Source organism: Brachycentrus maculatus, unplaced genomic scaffold (assembly GCF_059751285.1).
Source record: "Brachycentrus maculatus isolate JH-2025_06_01 unplaced genomic scaffold, ASM5975128v1 h1tg000098l, whole genome shotgun sequence".
Taxonomy (NCBI): domain Eukaryota; kingdom Metazoa; phylum Arthropoda; class Insecta; order Trichoptera; family Brachycentridae; genus Brachycentrus; species Brachycentrus maculatus.
This window is the reverse complement of record NW_028280852.1, coordinates 75,165-95,270: the sequence shown is the minus strand read 5'-3', so window position 1 is coordinate 95,270 and position 20,106 is coordinate 75,165. Positions and strand designations below refer to the sequence as shown.

The following is a 20,106-nucleotide window of genomic DNA, read 5'->3' as shown; positions in this document are numbered from 1 at the left end:
TACGTGAAAAAAGTACAACTTCTTAAAAAAATGAAAATGTTAAGAATATTTTGAGTGTGTCCAAAACATGTTAACAAATCAAGGTTTTCTCTACTAAGGAGCTTATTATTTATTTATTAATTTTATTTAATTCAAATGGTTAAACAAAATCATAATTTTGATTCATTTTCTAAACATTTCTACTTACAATCTTAATCTCTCCAATTAAGAGACTGAGCTCTTGTGCTTGGAGAGGGACTTACACTTGTTAGTTACGTTTGTTGGTATTAAAATGATTTTTTATTGAAATTATGTATTAATATTTTTTTCATATTTTTATTCTGTCTTAGATAAACATTTAAAAACAAAAATTAATTAATTTTTTAGTATTCTAAAGTCTCCAATATTTTATGTCTGTAGGAAGGTTGTTGAAGTACTTAGTTTCCAAATATTTAAAGTTCTGTTGGAATCGTTTGGTATTGCATTTTGGTATTTTAATGTCATGTTCATATCTCGAAGAGCTATTTTTGCATTTATTTTAACATCTCTCATTTTAACATTTACAGGACTTTACAGGAAACATGTGTAACAATAGATTTTAAGAAATAGTGGTATTTGCCAAGTAGAACTTTAGTTAAATTTTACTTAATTGCATTGATATCATGTATTAAATTTATTTAATTTAGTTACATTTTTTAAAATGCAATTTGATACAATTTCTATAGATTTATCCATACGGCAATCTTATAATTTTAGTTTTGCTGTGCCCCTCCAAAAAAGAGACTAAGCTATTGTGCTTGGAGAGAGACTTATACTCAATGTTTATTGTTTTATTTGAATTATAGTATAGTGGTCTTTTTCTTTTCTTTTAAATATATTTTTAGACTTAAATGTAATGGGCATTATTTTATTTTTATTAATTGATTCGGCAGTCACTTTTTTGGTAAAACCTATACATTTTTAATTAAAATTTTACTCGGTAAAAACCATACTTACTAAGTAAATTTTTTTTTTTTTCATGAGAATTTTGAAATCTTCCATTTTTTTATTTCTTTAGGGAGTTAATTGAAGTATTTAATTCCCAAATATTTGGAACTTTGTTTAATTGTTTTGTATTACATTTTGGAGTTGCAATATCATTTTTGAGTCTGGAAAATATATATTTTTTAATTCAAATATTTATTCTTTTTAACATTATTTTTGCAAACAGAACGAATTGTATTTCATACCACTAGATGAACACAATCATGCGTTGTTGTGGCTCAGTCTGATGTAAATAATAAGGAAAGAAAACTGAAAGCACACACTTCTAAAATGCTTTATCTGACAATGCTTGCAAAGCATTTAAAATAATAAAAATCCATGTCATGATCAAGTATGTCAATTACTTGAAAGTGGTCACGTCAGAAGCCGAAATAATCGGTAGTTATGTATGAGGAGATGCATGAATGTGAAAAAGGTGAAAAAAAAAAATAATAAAAAAAATATATATATATATATACATATATATATATATATATATATATATATATATATATATATATATATATATATATATATATATATATATATATATATATATTATATATACATATATATATATATATATATATATATATATATATATATATATATATATATATATATATATATATATATATATATATATATATATATACATATATTTAGTTGTTTATTTATATTTTTTGTGTTTGTATTTATATTTTGTTGCACAATGCAAAAAAAATAAGTAAAGAAAAAACAAGAAAAAAAGACAGTGGTGTGGCGTTCTATTATTTCCACCTACACCTGCGTAAAGCGGTGCGATTGGATAGATAGTTCGAATGTTGTTTTATCAAGTTGAAGAGTGTATGTAGTAAGTACCATTTTATGAGATGAATAATTTTTGTGAAATAATGATATCATTCAAAATCAACTGTCAAACTGATGCCTGCTGTTGACCAGCTAATGGTATGTTATTTCCCATCACTTGACAGGTATTTAAGCACTGATTAAACTTAATGAATACATGAATATCAATTCTTGGCTGTCAAAATTGTACATCAACCAGTTATTTGAAAATAATAATCGAGATGGCATCAACGGAATATTAGTCATTACATGTTCTGTACAAAGACAATTCGCTCATTCTTTTCAACAACATCATAAATAATAAAAAATCGTCAATTTTCGGTTGTGCATTTTTTCGGAGTGCCCAAAAAATGCACTTTATCCCAGCGAAAGCGGTATTTTTTTATCTTAATATTTACCCGCTACAGGGCAGAAAGTGTAGATTTTGCATTTTGAAGAAAAGGTATTGTTTAATTATTTTTTTAAATATACTAAATATTTTTCAAATGGAGAAAAAACCTTCAGGTTTTACCTAAAAAGATGTGTTGTACAGTAAAAAGTGCAATAGATGGCTTGATATTTATTTATTTTTAACATAGCAATATATTCTTCAAATAATCAAATGTTTTTAAATATGACGTTGTTAAAAGGAGTGAGCGAATTAATCTCAACATTTTGAGTGTGTCCAAATCCTTGTTTACGAATTCGACACACTCAAAATGTTTTGAATAAAACAACTGGCCAAATATGACTTCAAACCCTTATCCGCAGCTCAATGGTTCATAAGGCACTGCATCATAAAAATGCAGTGTTCTTGATCTTGATCGTTCACACATGAAGGAAAGGTGATCAGCCCTCCGCTTCAGGTACCAGTCCAGGGTAATATTGAAAAAATATTACAGTGAAAAAATCACTTACATGTATTTGAACCAATCCTGGGAATCGAACCCGGGACCTCCGGTACGGTAGGCGAGCTCGCTGACCATAAAATACCCACACTTCCATATTCGTCTTCATCTATGTTTTCTAAGATGTAAAAATAAAATTTCTGTGAGAGGAAAAAAATGACCTAATTGCGAATATTCCAAATTACTTTATCATATTTTTAGTGAATTTTCGATTTTTTCGTTTTTTTTCGAAATTCGTTTGCATAGTTTTATTTCCAAATCGTGTTAAGAGGAGGATTTAGTGAACATACAGTTCCAATCCGCCTCTGTTATCAGCTAAATTTAACTTGACAGCAAGGAAAAGGTTCAAGGCAATAAAAAAGGATCAATCTTGACATAAATAATAATCCTTATCTAGATTGCTTTTTCAGCAAATTAATCCTTAAATACTGACTAATTATTATAACATATATTCCTTTGCCTGTGTACGTAATTAATTTGGAGAACTGTAGCTTTTGATACAAGAGAAATAAATATTTACCCATGATTTATTACAGAAGTGTCACAGAGACGAAGAAGATTATGGGAGGGGAATTCGGAAACTCGGGTTTAATATAATATATCATTAAAATGAGACTATATAATCTACATAATCTATATAATGTAGTATATGTGTTCTTAAATATATTTAAATATTAAAATAAATCACTTTTATTAGATAACTTATGAGTTAATTAATGTAATTTTTTTTTTAAATCCACAAAGTTAATGCTAAATTAATTAATAAAATTCTTCAAATAATTTGGATATATTTAAAATATTGGCCAATTTTAAAAACGTATCTTGTCGTTGGAGCTAAGCATGAAGTTAATCGAAGACTTCTGTTCTCATACAAAAAATATGTTCATATACTAGTGCAGCATTGTGTTCATTCCCACGACAAGCCCAAATTAAATTCATCTCTAGGTTAATACATACATGTATATACATGCATAGATACAAATATTTAAAAAAAATATATATATACACATATATATATATATATATATATATATATATATATATATATATATATATATATATATATATATATATATATATATATATATATATATATATATATATATATATATTATATATATATATATTTATATATATATATAATATAAATAAATATATATATATATATATATATATATATATATATATATATATATATATATATATATATATATATAATATAAATAAATATATATATATATATATATATATATATATATATATATATATATATATATATATATATATATATATATATATATATATATATATATATATATATATATATATATATATATATATATATATATATATATATATATATATATATATATATATATATATATATATATATATATATATATATATATATATATATATATATATATATATATATATATATATATATATATATATATATATATATATATATATATATATATATATATATATATATATATATATATATATATATATATATATATATATATATATATATATATATATATGTATATAAATATATATATGTGTGTATGTATGTGTGTGTACACATAATTTAATTAATTAGAAATATTAATTTTCGCTGACATTGGTTGTTTAGCAGCCCTAGGCCTCAATACGTAAGGTCTGTGTAAAATCAAATATTTTCCAAACAAAGGTATTGTTTGTTCATCCAAGATAAACGTGACCCTACTGCCTGAAGCCAATAGGCCTGAACAAAAGTCTAAGGCAACAGTAACCTTCCCACTTACATAATCGAATATCTTTTATATAAAATTAATTTCTACGTCAATACAGTTGCGACGAAAAGTAATTTCCTGCGTACAGTGCACCATTTAAATGATTGAGGGGATATTCGCAAAGACAGAAAGCGAGTGTTTTTGCCGAGAATTTTCACTCATGAATTACATGAAATTATAGTAACTTTAAACATGTAGAGTAAATCCACTCACGAGTAGGCTATATGAAACTTAAGACGTTGAAGCCTGAGTAGGGTCATGATAAGCGGTGTTGCATAAGCCGTAGCTATATTTTAGAGTCACTTGGAAGAGGTGACACGTCTTTCCACGCCCATTTTTTTTTAAGAATGCATATTGGAATTTTTTTTTTTTAGAATAAATATTACTTTAGGAAAATATGTTTTTAACTCCCCTCCTTTCAACAACGCCTTTATTTTCAAAACCATGTATTTATTTCGAAGAAAACCATTTTTAGTCCGTATGAAAACGGTGTTTAAAGAAAAGAAAAAAACAATAACGTAACAAAAATGTTAACTGCGTTTAGTGCGACTTATCGAATACTGGTCCAAAATATCTTTATCCAATGTTTTTATAATTAATTGAATATTATTGTAATAAATTAATTATGTTATTAATTAATTTTATAAAGATTTTTTTTTGATATTTTTAAAATCCAAGCTCAGTTTTCAAACACTTTATATTTTGTAATATTATACATATTCAAATTGTATTTAATAGTTAAAAACACATAAAAATGTAAATGGACACAATTGATTCGCCTTGTTATGGCATTTTCAAACTAATGTGACATTCGTTTGAAAATGCCATAACATTCTTCAAAAAATTCTCCAAAAATTTTTTTAATGTGTTTTTTACAATAAAATACAATTTGTAGACTCATGAAATCAGTGTCTGATTTTAATACTTAATATTTAAATTAAAATGGAGTTCTACAAATTAAATGCTAAATCCTTAGATTAAATATTAAAGTTACAATACTTTTGGATTTGCTGTATACAAGTGTGTCCAGGCCTGCTTACCCTTTCAAAGTTCCGCTTTTACGGTCTTTCATCAAATTCTCCTTACTGCTATTAAACTTTCATCAATTTCCTGGAATTAGTCCAAAATCAATACCGTATTCTGCGAATTAACCTGTATTTATCTCTTCATTAACACGTCCATTGTCATATCGTAAATTGAAATGAATCACGTATAATCGATATCTCTGATCTTTAGACTCCTGGTATGTTGGACTTTTTTTTCTCAACATTTTGAGTGTGTCCAAATGCGTGTTAAAAATCTGGATTATCTCCAATTATATGTATAAAATAATATGTAAAATAAGTCCTACAATCGGAGATAATCCAGATTTGTGAAAAAACGGTCGTAAGCTCCGTAAATGCCCAGACTTCCATATTCTTCTTCATTCAGATGTCAAAAAATAATATGAAAAATAACTCCTATAATCGGAGATAATCCAGATTTGTAAATTATTTTTTGACATCTCATCAAAGATGAAGAAAAATATGGAAGTCTGGGCATTTACGGGGCTTACGACCGTCATAGGCTGGTTTAAGTGATCACTTTACACACGTGTAACATTCACCAATTCTACCCATTATTGACAACCACACTACTCAAATTCTTGGAAAATCTATATATATATGAACTAATTTAGAAACCTTGTTCATGAATCACTAAAACTTCACTAGAGACATCTATTGGTGAGATGTAAAGAAGCTAAAAAGCTTCTTTACATCTCTTCTTTCTGCTTAATAAAAATTAAGCAGAAACTCTTATTTGTCAAAAAATAATATGAAAATAACTCCTGTAATTGGAGATAATCCAGATTTTATTAACAAGTATTTGGACACACTCAAAATGTTGCAGATTTGTAAACATATAATTTGGACACACTCAAAATGTTAGGAGTTATTTTTCACATTGTTTTTTGACATCTAGAATAAGGACCAGTTTCCCCAGACTTCCATATTCTTCTTCACCTTTAATGAGAATGTCAAAAAATAATATTTTTTTAAAATTTATTTATTTAATATAGTTACATTTTTAAGTACAACATAATACATTTTCTAATATTTATACATATGGCAAACTTTTAGTTTTAGATTCGCTGTGCCTCTCCAAAAAAGAGACTGAGCTCTTGTGCTTGGAGAGGGACTTACACTCATGGTTTAAAGTCTTATAAAATTAATGGTATAATAGTCTTTTTTATATTTTTTTTCAAGATTTATATGTAATGGGCATTAATTTTTTTCTTGAATTTTTATATCTTCTATTTTTTTAATTCCTTTATGGAGTTTATTGAAATAATAATAATGAAATTCTTTATAGTGTTATGCATACATACATTAAATTAACAATTAAGAATCACACCCTCCCGGTGGTCCAATTTTAAACTAATGGTGAGCCATAAAGAATCTCAAGGGGCAATTACATCAACTCACATTTCTCTCAAATTTAATCTGCAAACATTAGCGAAACAATCCAATCTCCAAGCAAATGAAAATAATTTAAAATGTTTTATTCATTTGAATAAGTTCATTTCGCATTCCTAACTAACCTAACCATCACTGAGAGAAAATAACGCCACACCACTCAGTCTTTGCAAACATTCTACAATCTAGAAGACATAATAGAAGCAGAGGAAGAGCAAGGATAACTTGGATAAGTATTTTGACACACTCAAAATGTTGTTAATAAATTAAGTGGTCAAATTATAGGCTAAGAAAACAAAAATGAAAATGATATTTTCTCGCGTTTCTCATATAGGTACATACTTATGTGATTATAATCCAGAATTCGGACCTCACATACAAATATTTATTTTATTTGATTTATTTATTTATGTCATAATACATAGTTACATTCAAAAATACATATTTATTTCATATATACATTTACTATATGTATTACCGCGCTTTAGGCATGGCCTGTGTTGAGCCGAATACTAACATGTTAATACAATTTTTATATTTATTTTTTATTTTTTAATAATATTTGTTATTTATTTATTATTAGATTATATAACAAACAGTTAAAAAAAGAGTTTCTGCTCAATAAAAAGCTTCTTTTCATCTCACCAATGTCTCAAGTGATTCAAAAACAATGTTTCAAAATTGGATCGTATATATAGATCTTCCAAGAATTTCAATAGTGTGGTTGTCAATCGTGGGTAGAATTGGTGAATGTTACACGTGTGTAAAGTGATCACTTAAACCAGCCTATATGACGGTCGAGAGCCCCGTAAATGCCCCGACTTCCATATTCTTCTTCATATTTGTTGAGATGTTATAAAATAATATACTTTATTACTTTTGTGTTTTTTTTTAAATGCATTTTTATGTTATATAATTGTTTATAACATTTTTGTCTATCTCTTTGGGGCGTAAGTTAATTTCATGTAATTGTTTCAGGGCTAGAAGTGGAAGAAGAAGACGAAAGCTGAGCTCCGCCAACGAGGTTCTAGAGCCTTCTCAGCATACCCTGAAGGGGAGACCAGACTACAGTCACAAGTCGCATACAATCGTCACTAGTAATGGGGTCAGTTGGCGATGCCCTGGACAGGACAAGAGATACCATGAATGCAACACTCTTGTAAGTATTCAAGAACTTTCTTCTTCATTTTACTATGACTAACTAACTTACCAACCATCACGCAACTTCTCCGTAGGGGTAGGCAGAGAGAATAGAAAGCCACACCAGTCTGTCTTTGCAAACAATTTTCGCCTGTTCAACATTTATGCATCTCCTACCCGTCGATTTTTTCGACTCCTGACGTGACCACGCACTAGTATTTAACCTTTTCCACTCTGACCATTTTTTCTCATAACTGCTCAGCTACTCTAATAAAAAATGCGACGTTTTTCTAGCATTAAAATAAATATTTTGGTTCCTTAATTTAGGGACACTCTGTCTAGCAATTCGTATGACCATGTTAATTAAGATTAATTATATTTATCTGAAATATTTTTGGGTAGAATATTCTTGGGTGATAGAGAAATCAGTGATGAAACTTATACCTGCGCCGGGCCAGACATTGTGGCCCACGGAGCTGCCTACTAGAATCATACGGGCTAGAATGTCTTGCCTACAGAATGGTAAGAGTTAAAATACTGGATCATGACAAGTTTTCCTCGGTCTTGCTCTGCTTCTATTACCAAACACGTTCGCCTCATGACTATCGTTAAAATATTTTATGATAGATGTTCGAAAGATGATATAAACAATGAATGCAAGACTGAGATAAGCATTGTCGATAAAAATTAAGGAAAGTGTGTTGTGATGGTCTGGGCATGTGAATCGAATGAGTGAAGAAAGAATAGTTAAACAAATTTATGAGACGAATGAGGTTGGTAATAAAAACAGAAGAAGACCGAGGAAAATTTGGCGATATCAAGATTTTCAAATACTTGAAAGTGGTCAGGTCAGAAGTTCTCATCAATAGTTTTGTATTTTCACCTGTAGGTGAGAACATCAAATATTCTCAAAACTAGTCGTGTTTTATTTTTTTGTTCTTAATTACCTAACGTCCAATTGACTGTGAAATCTAGCTACGGCTTATGCAACACCGCATTATCATGACCCTACTCAGGGTTTAACTTTTTAAGTTTCATAGCCTATGTCTACTGGTGAGTGGATTCACTCTTTACGTTTAAAGTTACTTTAATTAATGAGTAATTCATGAGTGAAAATTCTAGGCAAAAACACTCGCTAATTATTTACATATATACATATTAAAAGTAAAGAAAACTTATTAAGAGACACTTTATATATACAGTTAAAAACCCAGACCTATGAACAAGGATTTAGCCACACCTAAAATATTGTGAATATATTCATACATCGTTTTATTTTTTTTTTTTGTTAACCTTCTTTCGATCTTGATTTTGACAATTTATATAAAATTTATGATAAAACGTGGTGTTTTCATTAATTAACTCAAAAAGTGTTCTTTTAAATACTAGTGTTTTATTATTAAATTCAAATCGACAAATTTCTGATCACCCTTTTTACGTTTCAATAGAATTCGATCCAATAATGTATTTCTCACACAAAGCTTCACGAAAACGACCTATAAAGGTCATTATCCTATTAATGATGACCTTCGCATTTTGTCATTGGCAGGTAATTTTACTATATTATAAAACCCTTACCGCACCCCAATGGTGCATAGGGCATTGCTTCATATAAACGCAGTGTTATCTCGATCGTTTACACATGAAGGAAAGGTGATCAGCCCTCCACTTCAGATACCAGTCCAGTGTAATATTGAATAAATATTACAGTGAAAAAATCACTTATATTTATTAAACCCCCCTGGGAATCGAACCCGGGACCTCTAGAACGGTAGCCGAGCATGCTGACCATTACACTACGGAGGCGGAGGCGGTAGGTAATTTAAACGTTATTATAATATATTATACAAAAAAACTTCGAACCTAGCTATAATCATACAATTTGACTTATGGCTAATAAGGACCCAAATCTTTTCTTAGAAGGTCAGAAATGAGGATATTGAGATGCATAACCGGAAACACGTTAAGAGTCCGAATAAACTAACTAACTAACTAACTAACTAACCATCACGCAGGGGTAGGCAGAGAGAATAGAACACCACACCACTCTGTCTTTGCAAACATTCTTCGCCTCTTCCACGTTCATGCGTCTCCTCATACATACCCGCCGATTGTTTCGACTCCTAACCTGACCACTTTCAAGTATTTGGCATACTTGATCGTGCCAAGTTTTTCTCGGTCTTCCTCTGCTGCTTTTTTCAATTACATTTGAATCATAAATTTGTTTTACCGTTCTTTCCTCACTCATTCGTTCTACATGTCCAAACCATCTCGACACACCTTTCTTAATTTTATCGATAATGCTTGTCTCAGCTTTGCATTCCTTCCTTATTTCACTATTCGAATATTTATGTATCATACATCGTTTTGTCGCACATTCTTCTGAGAGATCGCATTTCGAGTGCATTCAGTCTACATTCATACTTCTTTTGCCAACATATTCCATGTTTCACTTCCATACATTAGGATCGGAACCAGGACTCCGTTGTGTACTGCCAGATTAAGGACTGACTAAGGAACATGGAAATTTAAAAATGTGTAGGACAGAGGATATAGTCAGTTGGAAAAGACAGCGAAGGTGATTCTGGAAGCCCATGTCAATAGAATGCAAGAAAATAGACTGGCCTGAATTGCTCTTTAAGAGAACCTAGACAGAAGAAAACCACCTCGAAGACCTCCAAACCAATGGCGTGACAGCTGCCAGTCCACATCACAAGAGACGGATAACGAAATGGACAGATCCCAGGATCTCTGAGAAGGAAGAAGAAGAAGAAATAATTTTCCACAGATGAAAACATATTTTACCGAAAGGCATTCAATTTTATATCATTTTGAGAATATCCAAATACTTGTCCACAAATCGGGGTTTCCTCCACAAGAACAGTAAAACAAATTTATGAGGCGAATGTGGTTGGTAATAGAAGCAGAGGTAGACCGAAGAAATGATCGAGTATTCTTGAAAGTGATCAGGTCGTTCGGGAGTCGGAATAATCGGCGGGTATGTATGAGGAAATGTATGAATATGGAAGATGTGTGGTATTGGTGTGGCGTTCTATTCTCTCTGGCTAACCTTGTGGAGAAGCAACGCAGTTGTTAGTTATTTTTTTAATTATATACAATTACATGTTATTGCTACATATATATCATCCATAATTCGTTGGATCCATTAATGCGTACATAGGATGCATTTACTAATATTATATTAGATTATGTATAAATATCTATAATATATTATATCGAGAAATATCAGATATTTCATCCCTTTCAAACACAGTATAAATGAGATCAAAGAGATGCATGAATGTGGAAGAGGCGAATATTGTTTTCAAATACAAATTGGTGTGGCGTAATAGTTAGTAAGTTTTTTTAATGAGCCTTCCAAAATTCACCAAATTCGTTGAATGCTTCATTTTCTTTTTGATAATGGAACTATCAGTATGTACATATACAACGGTATTTTTAAACAATAAAAAAGGACTTGTCTAATAATTATTTTGTTTTATTTTCAGTCATGTCCCGGCCCCTATAAAGACTTCAGAGCGGAACAATGCACGGTGTATAACAAAAGGCCCTTTCGAGGGCGCTATTTTGTGTGGCAGCCCTACCTCGATGGTGAGATTCTTTCACTAAATATTTCATTAGGAGTGGGTGGGTGAAAATAACTCAAAACTGTTTTTATTGTCCCAATTTACCATCAAGATAACACTGCATTTATCCAATGATATAAACCATTCTATTTATAAGCCATAAAGTTATTAGGCTTGAGAAAATGTGTGCGCAAATAGTGTGATAATGCTCCTTTATAAACCAACTTGATAAACTAAAATATTACATATTATTTTTTGACATCTCATCAAAGATGAAGAAGAATATGGAAGTCTGGGCATTTACGAGGCTGACAACCGTTATAGGCTGGTTTAAGTGATCACTTTACACACGTGTAACATTCACCAATTCTACCCATTATTGACAACCATACTACTCAACACGTATTTGGACACACTCAAAATGTTGTAAAATGATAAAAAAAAAATAATCCTCAACAAAGGTAAAGCAGAATGGAAGTCTGAGTATTTACAGGGCTTATGATCTGTCATAGGCTAGTCAAGTGAACACTTTGCACACTTTGTACACACGTACAATATTCACCAATTCTACCCATAATTGACAACCACACTACTAAATTTTTTGGAACTCCTAAATATATCATTGACTCATTATCTCATAACGCAGTACTTTGAGTTCACAACAGCCATCTATGTTGGATTGAGAAAGCTTTTATTTAGCAGAGACCCTCATAGGCTATGAAAATACCCAGATTTCCATATTCTTCTTCATCTATATTGAGGTGCCCAAAAATGTAACAAAAGTAACATTTGAATGGAGAAGACTTAAATTTGTGAACAAGTAATTGGGCACACTCAAAATGTTGCGAATTAAAAATGATTGACACGAAAGAAATCAATGTCACAAAATCAGCCTTTATTAGTTTAATTCCTAATTTTATATAATAATAATAATAAACCCTTATCCGCACCCCAATGGTGCATAGGGCACTGCGTCATATAAACGCAATGTTATCCTGATCGTTTACACATGAAGATCAGCCCTCCGCTTCAGGTACCAGTCCAGGGTAATATTGAATAAATATTACAGTGAAAAAATCACTCATATTTATTATACCTCTCCTGGGAATCGAACCCGGGACCTCCAGAACGGTAGCCGAGCGTGCTGACCATTACACTACGGAGGTGTCCAATTTTATATAGTCTTTTAATTATCTAAAAAAAATAAAAACATATAGTGAATTTCATGTTTCTATTTTGCAGTTTTCTATACATTTTTGGAAATTCTTAATTTCAATTTTGTGCTGTTATTTTTTATCACACAAAAATCACTTGCTAGTCACTTGCACAGCGATAATTTTTGTGCGCATTTGTGAAGTGCGCAAATATATCATCATTTCAGCTAGCACAACCCTACTATACCATTTCTTTTGTAACAAGTAAATAAAAATGATATTACTTAATAGGTTAATATTGTATTTTAATTATTTTCAGAAAAGAACCCATGTCTTCTCAACTGTCGACCGATTGGCCGAGCTTTTTATGCTACGCTAGCTCAGGCTATCGATGGAACGATTTGCGACAAACCGGGCTTTAGAGCCATCTGTGTGCAGGGACAATGCAAGGTAAGTTTCTATGATAAATATTTTATAACTTGGTGTATGCTTTTATCGATAGATGTCTCTTTCACTAGAATAAATGTTTATTTTTATTCCTGATATTTGTATAATAGTATTTTTTAATGTGTAAAATAATAAAACAGGGTTTACAAAATAATCGTGTGTGTGTATTTTTTTGCTGTTGCTTAATATATTAAAAATTATATTTTGAATGTTGTAAAAAGCGCCACCTATGGTTGCGAGCAAAAATATTCTACTATCGGTTTAAAACGGCAGTACGGTTTTATATTATTATAGCGGCCAGCACTAGCACCGGCTCGTTGGTCTAGGGGTATGATTTTCGCTTAGGGTGCGAGAGGTCCCGGGTTCAAATCCCGGACGAGCCCAAATATTTTTTTAAATTTTTATTTTTTACTACAAAGTCCACATGTTTAGGATAATGATGAACATTACTATAAATTGTTTATTCCTTAGTATAGTTGTGTTTTGATCTTGAATTTGATTAGATTATTTCTGCGCGTAGGAGTCGTTTTTGCTGCATTGCCTCAGGTCAAGCAAGTAATGATTGTTAAATTGTTAGCAATACCAAAGTAACGTACCGAACCTCTCATATCATGTCTAACAACCTAACGATGATTCTCGCCTTGCTAGAAGTATAAATTTCTTATAGTCGTTATAACAGGCATACAATTTAACGCTAACAATGGCGTATTATCACTATCGTATCACCCGAAGAGGTATGCAGTGATGATAAAAGCCTCGAGGCATAATTGCTTATACTAGTATTCCGAACACGATATTATAATATAATATGATATAGTGAGTACCTAACAATCTAAGAAAATAAAATCCTGTAGTTTTTTTTAATTAATTTATACGGAAAATCAATAGATTTTTCTCATGAACCAACGATGAATAAACCTACATGGTTTATTAGCTAATAAATTAATATGAAAAATCACAAGATTATCGGTAACATTCTTATTGAAATCTGTAGAGAGGAAAGTTTAAGCTTTAAATATTTCAATAAAACGAAAAACGGACACCGCCATACGTAATCAAATTTTACGTCATCGGATGTGTTATGGGGCTTATCCCTTTTCAGCAGATACGCTTTATAGAGCTGTAATAGTAGTATTGTGGATTCGTTTCTGTGACGTCATTCGTTACCAACTTACGAAAACAACGTTTTTACGAACGCGAATTTTGCAAATGAAAATGATGATTGAAAATATTGATTATATCGGCTGTTATAAATAGAAAATGACTCTTACACAATCCTTTATAGGTTGAGTATGTTTAATTAGATATTATTTTTGACATCTCATCAAAGATGAAGAAGAGTATGGAAGTCTGGGCATTTACGGGGCTGACGACCGTCATAGGCTGGTTTAAGTCATCACTTTACACACGTGTAACATTCACCAATTCTACCCATTATTGACAACCACACTACTCAACTTCTTGGAAGTTCTATATATATGAACCAATTTAGAAACCTTGTTCTTGAATCACTAGAACTTCACTAGAGACATCTATTGGTGAGATTGTTCTAGTGATTCAAGAATAGGGTTTCTAAATTTGTTCATATATATATAGAACTTCCAAGAATTTGAGTAGTGTGGTTGTCAATAATGGGTAGAATTAGTGAATGTTACACGTGTGTAAAGTGATCACTTAAACTTGCCTATGACGGTCGTCAGCCCCGTAAATGCCTAGACATCCATACTCTTCTTCATCTTTGACTGGTCAAAATACAAATTTCTTGTCTAATCCGAACAGGCCACAGCCCCAATTAGTTCAGATTTCCGGGGTTCCATTAAAAAGTAAATCCAAAACTGCATTATAAAGTAAATTACAATAGGTAAGCACCAACTTATTACATTCCGCTTGCAGTATCTTCTTCGTACCTACATTATAATTCGTCATAATGGCCTGTACTATCACATAATGGCGGGTGCAGAGCGTCGAACCGTTTACCTCAAACAGAGCGCCCATTGTTGGGCGCTCGGCGGATCCATGGGAGTCCCGCAGGGAGTCGAATTATGGCCCATTTCTCACATACAAGGTGCAAACTGTCTGCATCTCGATTGCGCTTTATTGCACAACCAGCGGCGTCAATTTCACAGCTCGGTAATGTTGCGATACTGTAATCTGGAACATAGATTCAATTCTCTTATATGCACACAAAATTGTCTATGGTCTCATTTATTTCTGTACGTATTGAAATGATCTATAATTTTTTTACAATCTGGAACATAAATTGAAAATCTCAAAAAATCAATTGTCAACGGTTTCATATATTTCTATATGTATTTAAATGATCTATGATTTTTTTACAATGTGGAACATAGATTGAATTCTTTAATATGCACACACAATTTTCTACGATTTCATATAACATATTTCCATATGTATTTAAATTTTCTATGATTTTTCACAACATTTTCAGTGTGTCTGGTTGCATATATTTTGGGTGTGTTTCGTTCCATACAAATAAGAGTCCCTGCTAAATAAAAGCTTACTCAAATCAACTCTAGATACTGTCGCAAACTCACACATGAAGTGACTTGAGAATCATATGATATCCATTCGCTCCACATGTCCATACAAAGTCAAAGAAATTTTATTAATCTTTTTAACTATCCGTAGTTCAGCCTTATATTCCTTTCTATCTTCATTTTTAATTCCGGTCAAACAACGATATCCCACATATTCGTCTGAGGGACCGCATTTCAACGGCGATATTTTTTAAAGAAGTCGTTTTGTGTAGTGTGGTTGTCAATAATGGGTAGAATTGGTGAATGTTACACGTGCGTTAAGTGATCACTTAAACCAGCAAATGACGGTCGTCAGCCCCGTAAATGCCCAGACTTCCATGTTCTTCTTCTTCATCGCTGATGAGATGTCAAAAAAATAATATGAAAATAACTCCTGCAATTGGAGATAAACCAGATTTTATGAACAAGTATTTGACACACTCAAAATGTTGGTACTAAAATAATTTATGAAGGTATTATGTAACATGCTTCTCTAAGAACCACCCAGGAGTAGGGTCAGATCGTCAGATGCTGTAATCCTCGTTATCTCCATTGTAGAATTATCGAGGGTTCTTGTAATAAAATACTCCCTAGGATAACAGGAGAGTGTAATACAAGTATAATATCCTTCACGACTTTACTAACGAAGGAGTCGAACATGATTTTCAACTTAGCTACTTCATATTTTTAAAGTCGACAACATGGCTCCACAATGGAGAGATTGTTAATACTTTTAGATTACAAAGTTTAAATAAAAATCCCGTGTAACTTAATTATAACGTCCAACTCATACAAATGACAATTGCATTGTGCAATAACACGTACATTTTTTATTATAATAAAGAAATATATTTTCATTTATATTTTTTACAAAAATACTTTGCGAGTGTTTTTGCCTAGAATTTTCACTCATGAATTACATGAAATTATAGTAACTTTAAACATAAAGAGTAAATCCACTCACAAGTAGGCATAGGCTATGAAACTTATAAAGTTGAAGCCTGAGTAGGGACATGATAAACGGTGTTGTATAAGCCGTAGCTAGATTTCAGAGTCATTTCGACGTTAGGTAATTCAAAAAAAGTTTTGAGGCCAACGGCACGCGGTGTTCCCAAGCGGTCACCCATCCAAGTACTGACCGCGCCCAATGTTGCTTAACTTCGGTGATCGGACGAGAACCGGTGCATTCAACATGATATGGTCGTTGGCAACGGGCTTTTGAAAATGGTGTAACATATATCAACATTTTTGTTAGGATTATTTAAACGGTGGTGGACAGATTTGAAACAGATCACTAAATTCGGCCACGTCATACATGACTGCATGACTCATGATAGGTTTATAAATAACAAATGTCTTCATTACCTAAAAAGAAGATATAAGAAAGGAATGTAAGGCTTCTAGGGATAATTGAAAAGTTTAAGAAGAGTCCTGTAAGGTGGTATGAACACGTGGAGCGAATGGATAACGATAGAGTTACCAAGAAAGTAAACGTGGCGAATGTGAGCGGGACAACAGAACGAGGACGGCCGAAAAAAGACTTGGCACAATCAGATCAATCAGAACCTAAAATCTGGTGGTGTCAAAATTAATCTGCGTAACTAGATGTAAGGATGTGAAGGAAGCGAGGAGTGTATGTCAGGACAGAAGAGTGAGGCGTTCCATCCTCTCTGCCTACCCCTACCTAGGTGGTAGTACCAAACAATTTAAAAAGTGCCCTCAGCAGAATAAAATTTCGGTGAGAAGACCCACATATCGCTCACTCCTTTCAAGAACGTCATAAATCAAAAATCGTCAATTTTCAGTTGTGCATATTTTCGTAATGCTCAGAAAATGCACTATATCCCAAGCAAAAGCGGCATATTTTCAGTTTAATATTTACCCGCTACAGAGCAGAATGTGTTGTTTTTGCATTTTGAAGAAAATGTATTGTTTAATTTTTTTCAAATGGAGAAAAAACTTTTAGGTTTTACCTAAAAAGATCTGTTGCACAGTAAAAAGTTCAATAAGTAGCTTGATATTTATTTTTAATACATTGTATTATATTTTTAAACTTAAAAAAACGTTCTCCTGAAAAATCTTTTTTGATTTATAACGTTCTTAAAAGGAGTGAGCGATATGTTTGTGAATAAATAGATAATACGATAACGTTAGTGAAGGAGCGCAAGATAAAGAACATTTCTGATATATTGGAAAGAATATGAGGGTGGAATCGTAGGTACTAAGAGCTGGGAAAAGAAAAATGGCGGCTTACTTGTGAATAGCTCGTGTACCTTAATTCGTAAACAAGAAAATTTGTAACTTAATTCGTAAACAAGAAAATTTGTAAACAATGTAACTCATTAGCAGACACGCGGTTTCGTGTTTCACTTCAGGAATAAGATTCAATGAACTAAATAACAATGACGTGTATATTTATTTGTATTTACGCCTTAAAAGCAGTAGAATTTTAGAGAGGGAGTTAAGTAAGGAAGATTGTCACATAAATAAGTGCTCATCTCGAGTCGCTTATCTTACCTTACGGTGGCGTTCCTCAAACTTTATAATATCAATGATATTAAAAAATTATAAAATAAAACAACTTTGTTTTTAACCATTTTTTTATTAGTACATTTTTTCTCCAACCGGTAAAGCAAGAACCTTGTCATCATCAGAGTTGAACTTGTACTGTTGATGTTTAACCCTGATGATACCGGTTGGAGAAAAAAAGTGGTTAAAAAAAAACTTTTTTTAATGAAAACAGTTAATTATTTTAAAATTATAATATTATATTTAACACATTTTACGAAGATATTGATAACAGTTAATATTTAACACATTTAGTATTGTAAGCATTTTTTAATGTTTCAACATACATGAAGAAGAATGAGGCAGTCTAAGTATTTACAAGGCTTACAAGCCGTCATAGGCTGGTTTAAGTGTAATATCATTTTTACCATACTGCCCATTATGGAACATCAATATTCTTGAAAACTTTGTAAATATATATATATATATATATATATATATATATATATATATATATATATATATATATATATATATATATATATATATATATATATATATATATATATATATATATATATATATATATATATATATATATATATATATATATATATATATATATATATATATATATATATATATATATATATATATATATATATATATATATATATATATATATATATATATATATATATATATATATATATATATATATATATATATATATATATATATATATATATATATATATATATATTTATACATATGTATGTATAAATACATGTAAGCCAGGTCGTAAGCCCTGGGACGCATCTTCTTTCATAGAAAAGAGAAAAATTATACATTTTTCATATCAAGTTAAAACACCTTTAAAAAATAGATCTTATGATTCTAATCATAGATCTTATGATCTATGATCTAAAAATCCTATTGCGTTTGCAAAAAATTTATATAACAACGATTTTTTGCATTTTCAGATATTAACTTTAATTTCGTCTGAAATTCAATAACCTAAAATTTGAGCTTCTGTGCGTGTCATTTTTAAGAAGTTCTATTAGTACGAGTATGTCAACGCCATCACGTCGCTTTACCCCTAGAGGTAGGCAGAAAGAAAAGAACACCACACTACGCTATAAAGAAGAATGATCAATGTTTCATATCAAGCTTAAGACACCTTTATAAAATTGTAACACTTTTGTCGGACCACAGTTGTAGAAGCTCTGCGTTCGCTAAACCTATTCCGTTACTAACGATCACGTCTACGACAGGTATTTTCGAGGTATGAAGTACATAGAGCACAGCGTGTAGAAGTACCTGTATTTATTTCTTACTTGCTCAGTATGATCGCCCATTGTCTCTACGAGGGGGTTCCTCCTGGATAATTCACCGCACTCCAGGGTCTATCAAACAAATTACTTAAATTACATCCCGTAAAAATAATTGCTTAATTTTATAAAAGTATATTTAATTTCAATTCTCTGTGTGATAAAGGATCGTTCAATTTCTAACAAGTGTCAGATATTAATATATTTTCTTATAGGTATATTAAATAAAATATGGGTAGGTACCTTCACACATTTGTATCTATATATATATATATGTATATATATATATATATATATATATATATATATATATATATATATATATATATATATATATATATATATATATATATATATATATATATATATATATATATATATATATATATATATATATATATATATATATATATATATATATATATATATA

The 20,106-nt window shown here is 30.7% G+C and overlaps 1 protein-coding gene and 2 non-coding genes across 3 annotated transcripts in view; 2 read left to right on the top strand and 1 right to left on the bottom strand.

The window, feature by feature from the left end:
- The window catches only part of LOC148310368 (papilin-like), a 173,995-nt gene extending 158,561 nt beyond the window's left edge, over positions 1-15,434 (top strand). The window contains exons 5-8 of the mRNA XM_088258561.1: positions 7,951-8,131; positions 11,622-11,724; positions 13,173-13,303; positions 15,261-15,434. Of these exons, the coding sequence (XP_088114687.1) occupies positions 7,951-8,131; positions 11,622-11,724; positions 13,173-13,303; positions 15,261-15,434 (589 nt within the window). The remainder of the gene's footprint in view (positions 1-7,950; positions 8,132-11,621; positions 11,725-13,172; positions 13,304-15,260) is intronic.
- TRNAP-AGG (transfer RNA proline (anticodon AGG)) lies at positions 13,612-13,683 on the top strand. Its single transcript has one exon. It is a non-coding gene; the product is annotated as a tRNA-Pro (tRNA).
- Positions 15,435-16,927: 1,493 nt separating the features above from the next.
- Positions 16,928-17,046, bottom strand: LOC148310367 (5S ribosomal RNA). Its single transcript, XR_015837411.1, has one exon. It is a non-coding gene; the product is annotated as a 5S ribosomal RNA (ribosomal RNA).
- Between the last annotated feature and the right edge of the window lie 3,060 nt (positions 17,047-20,106).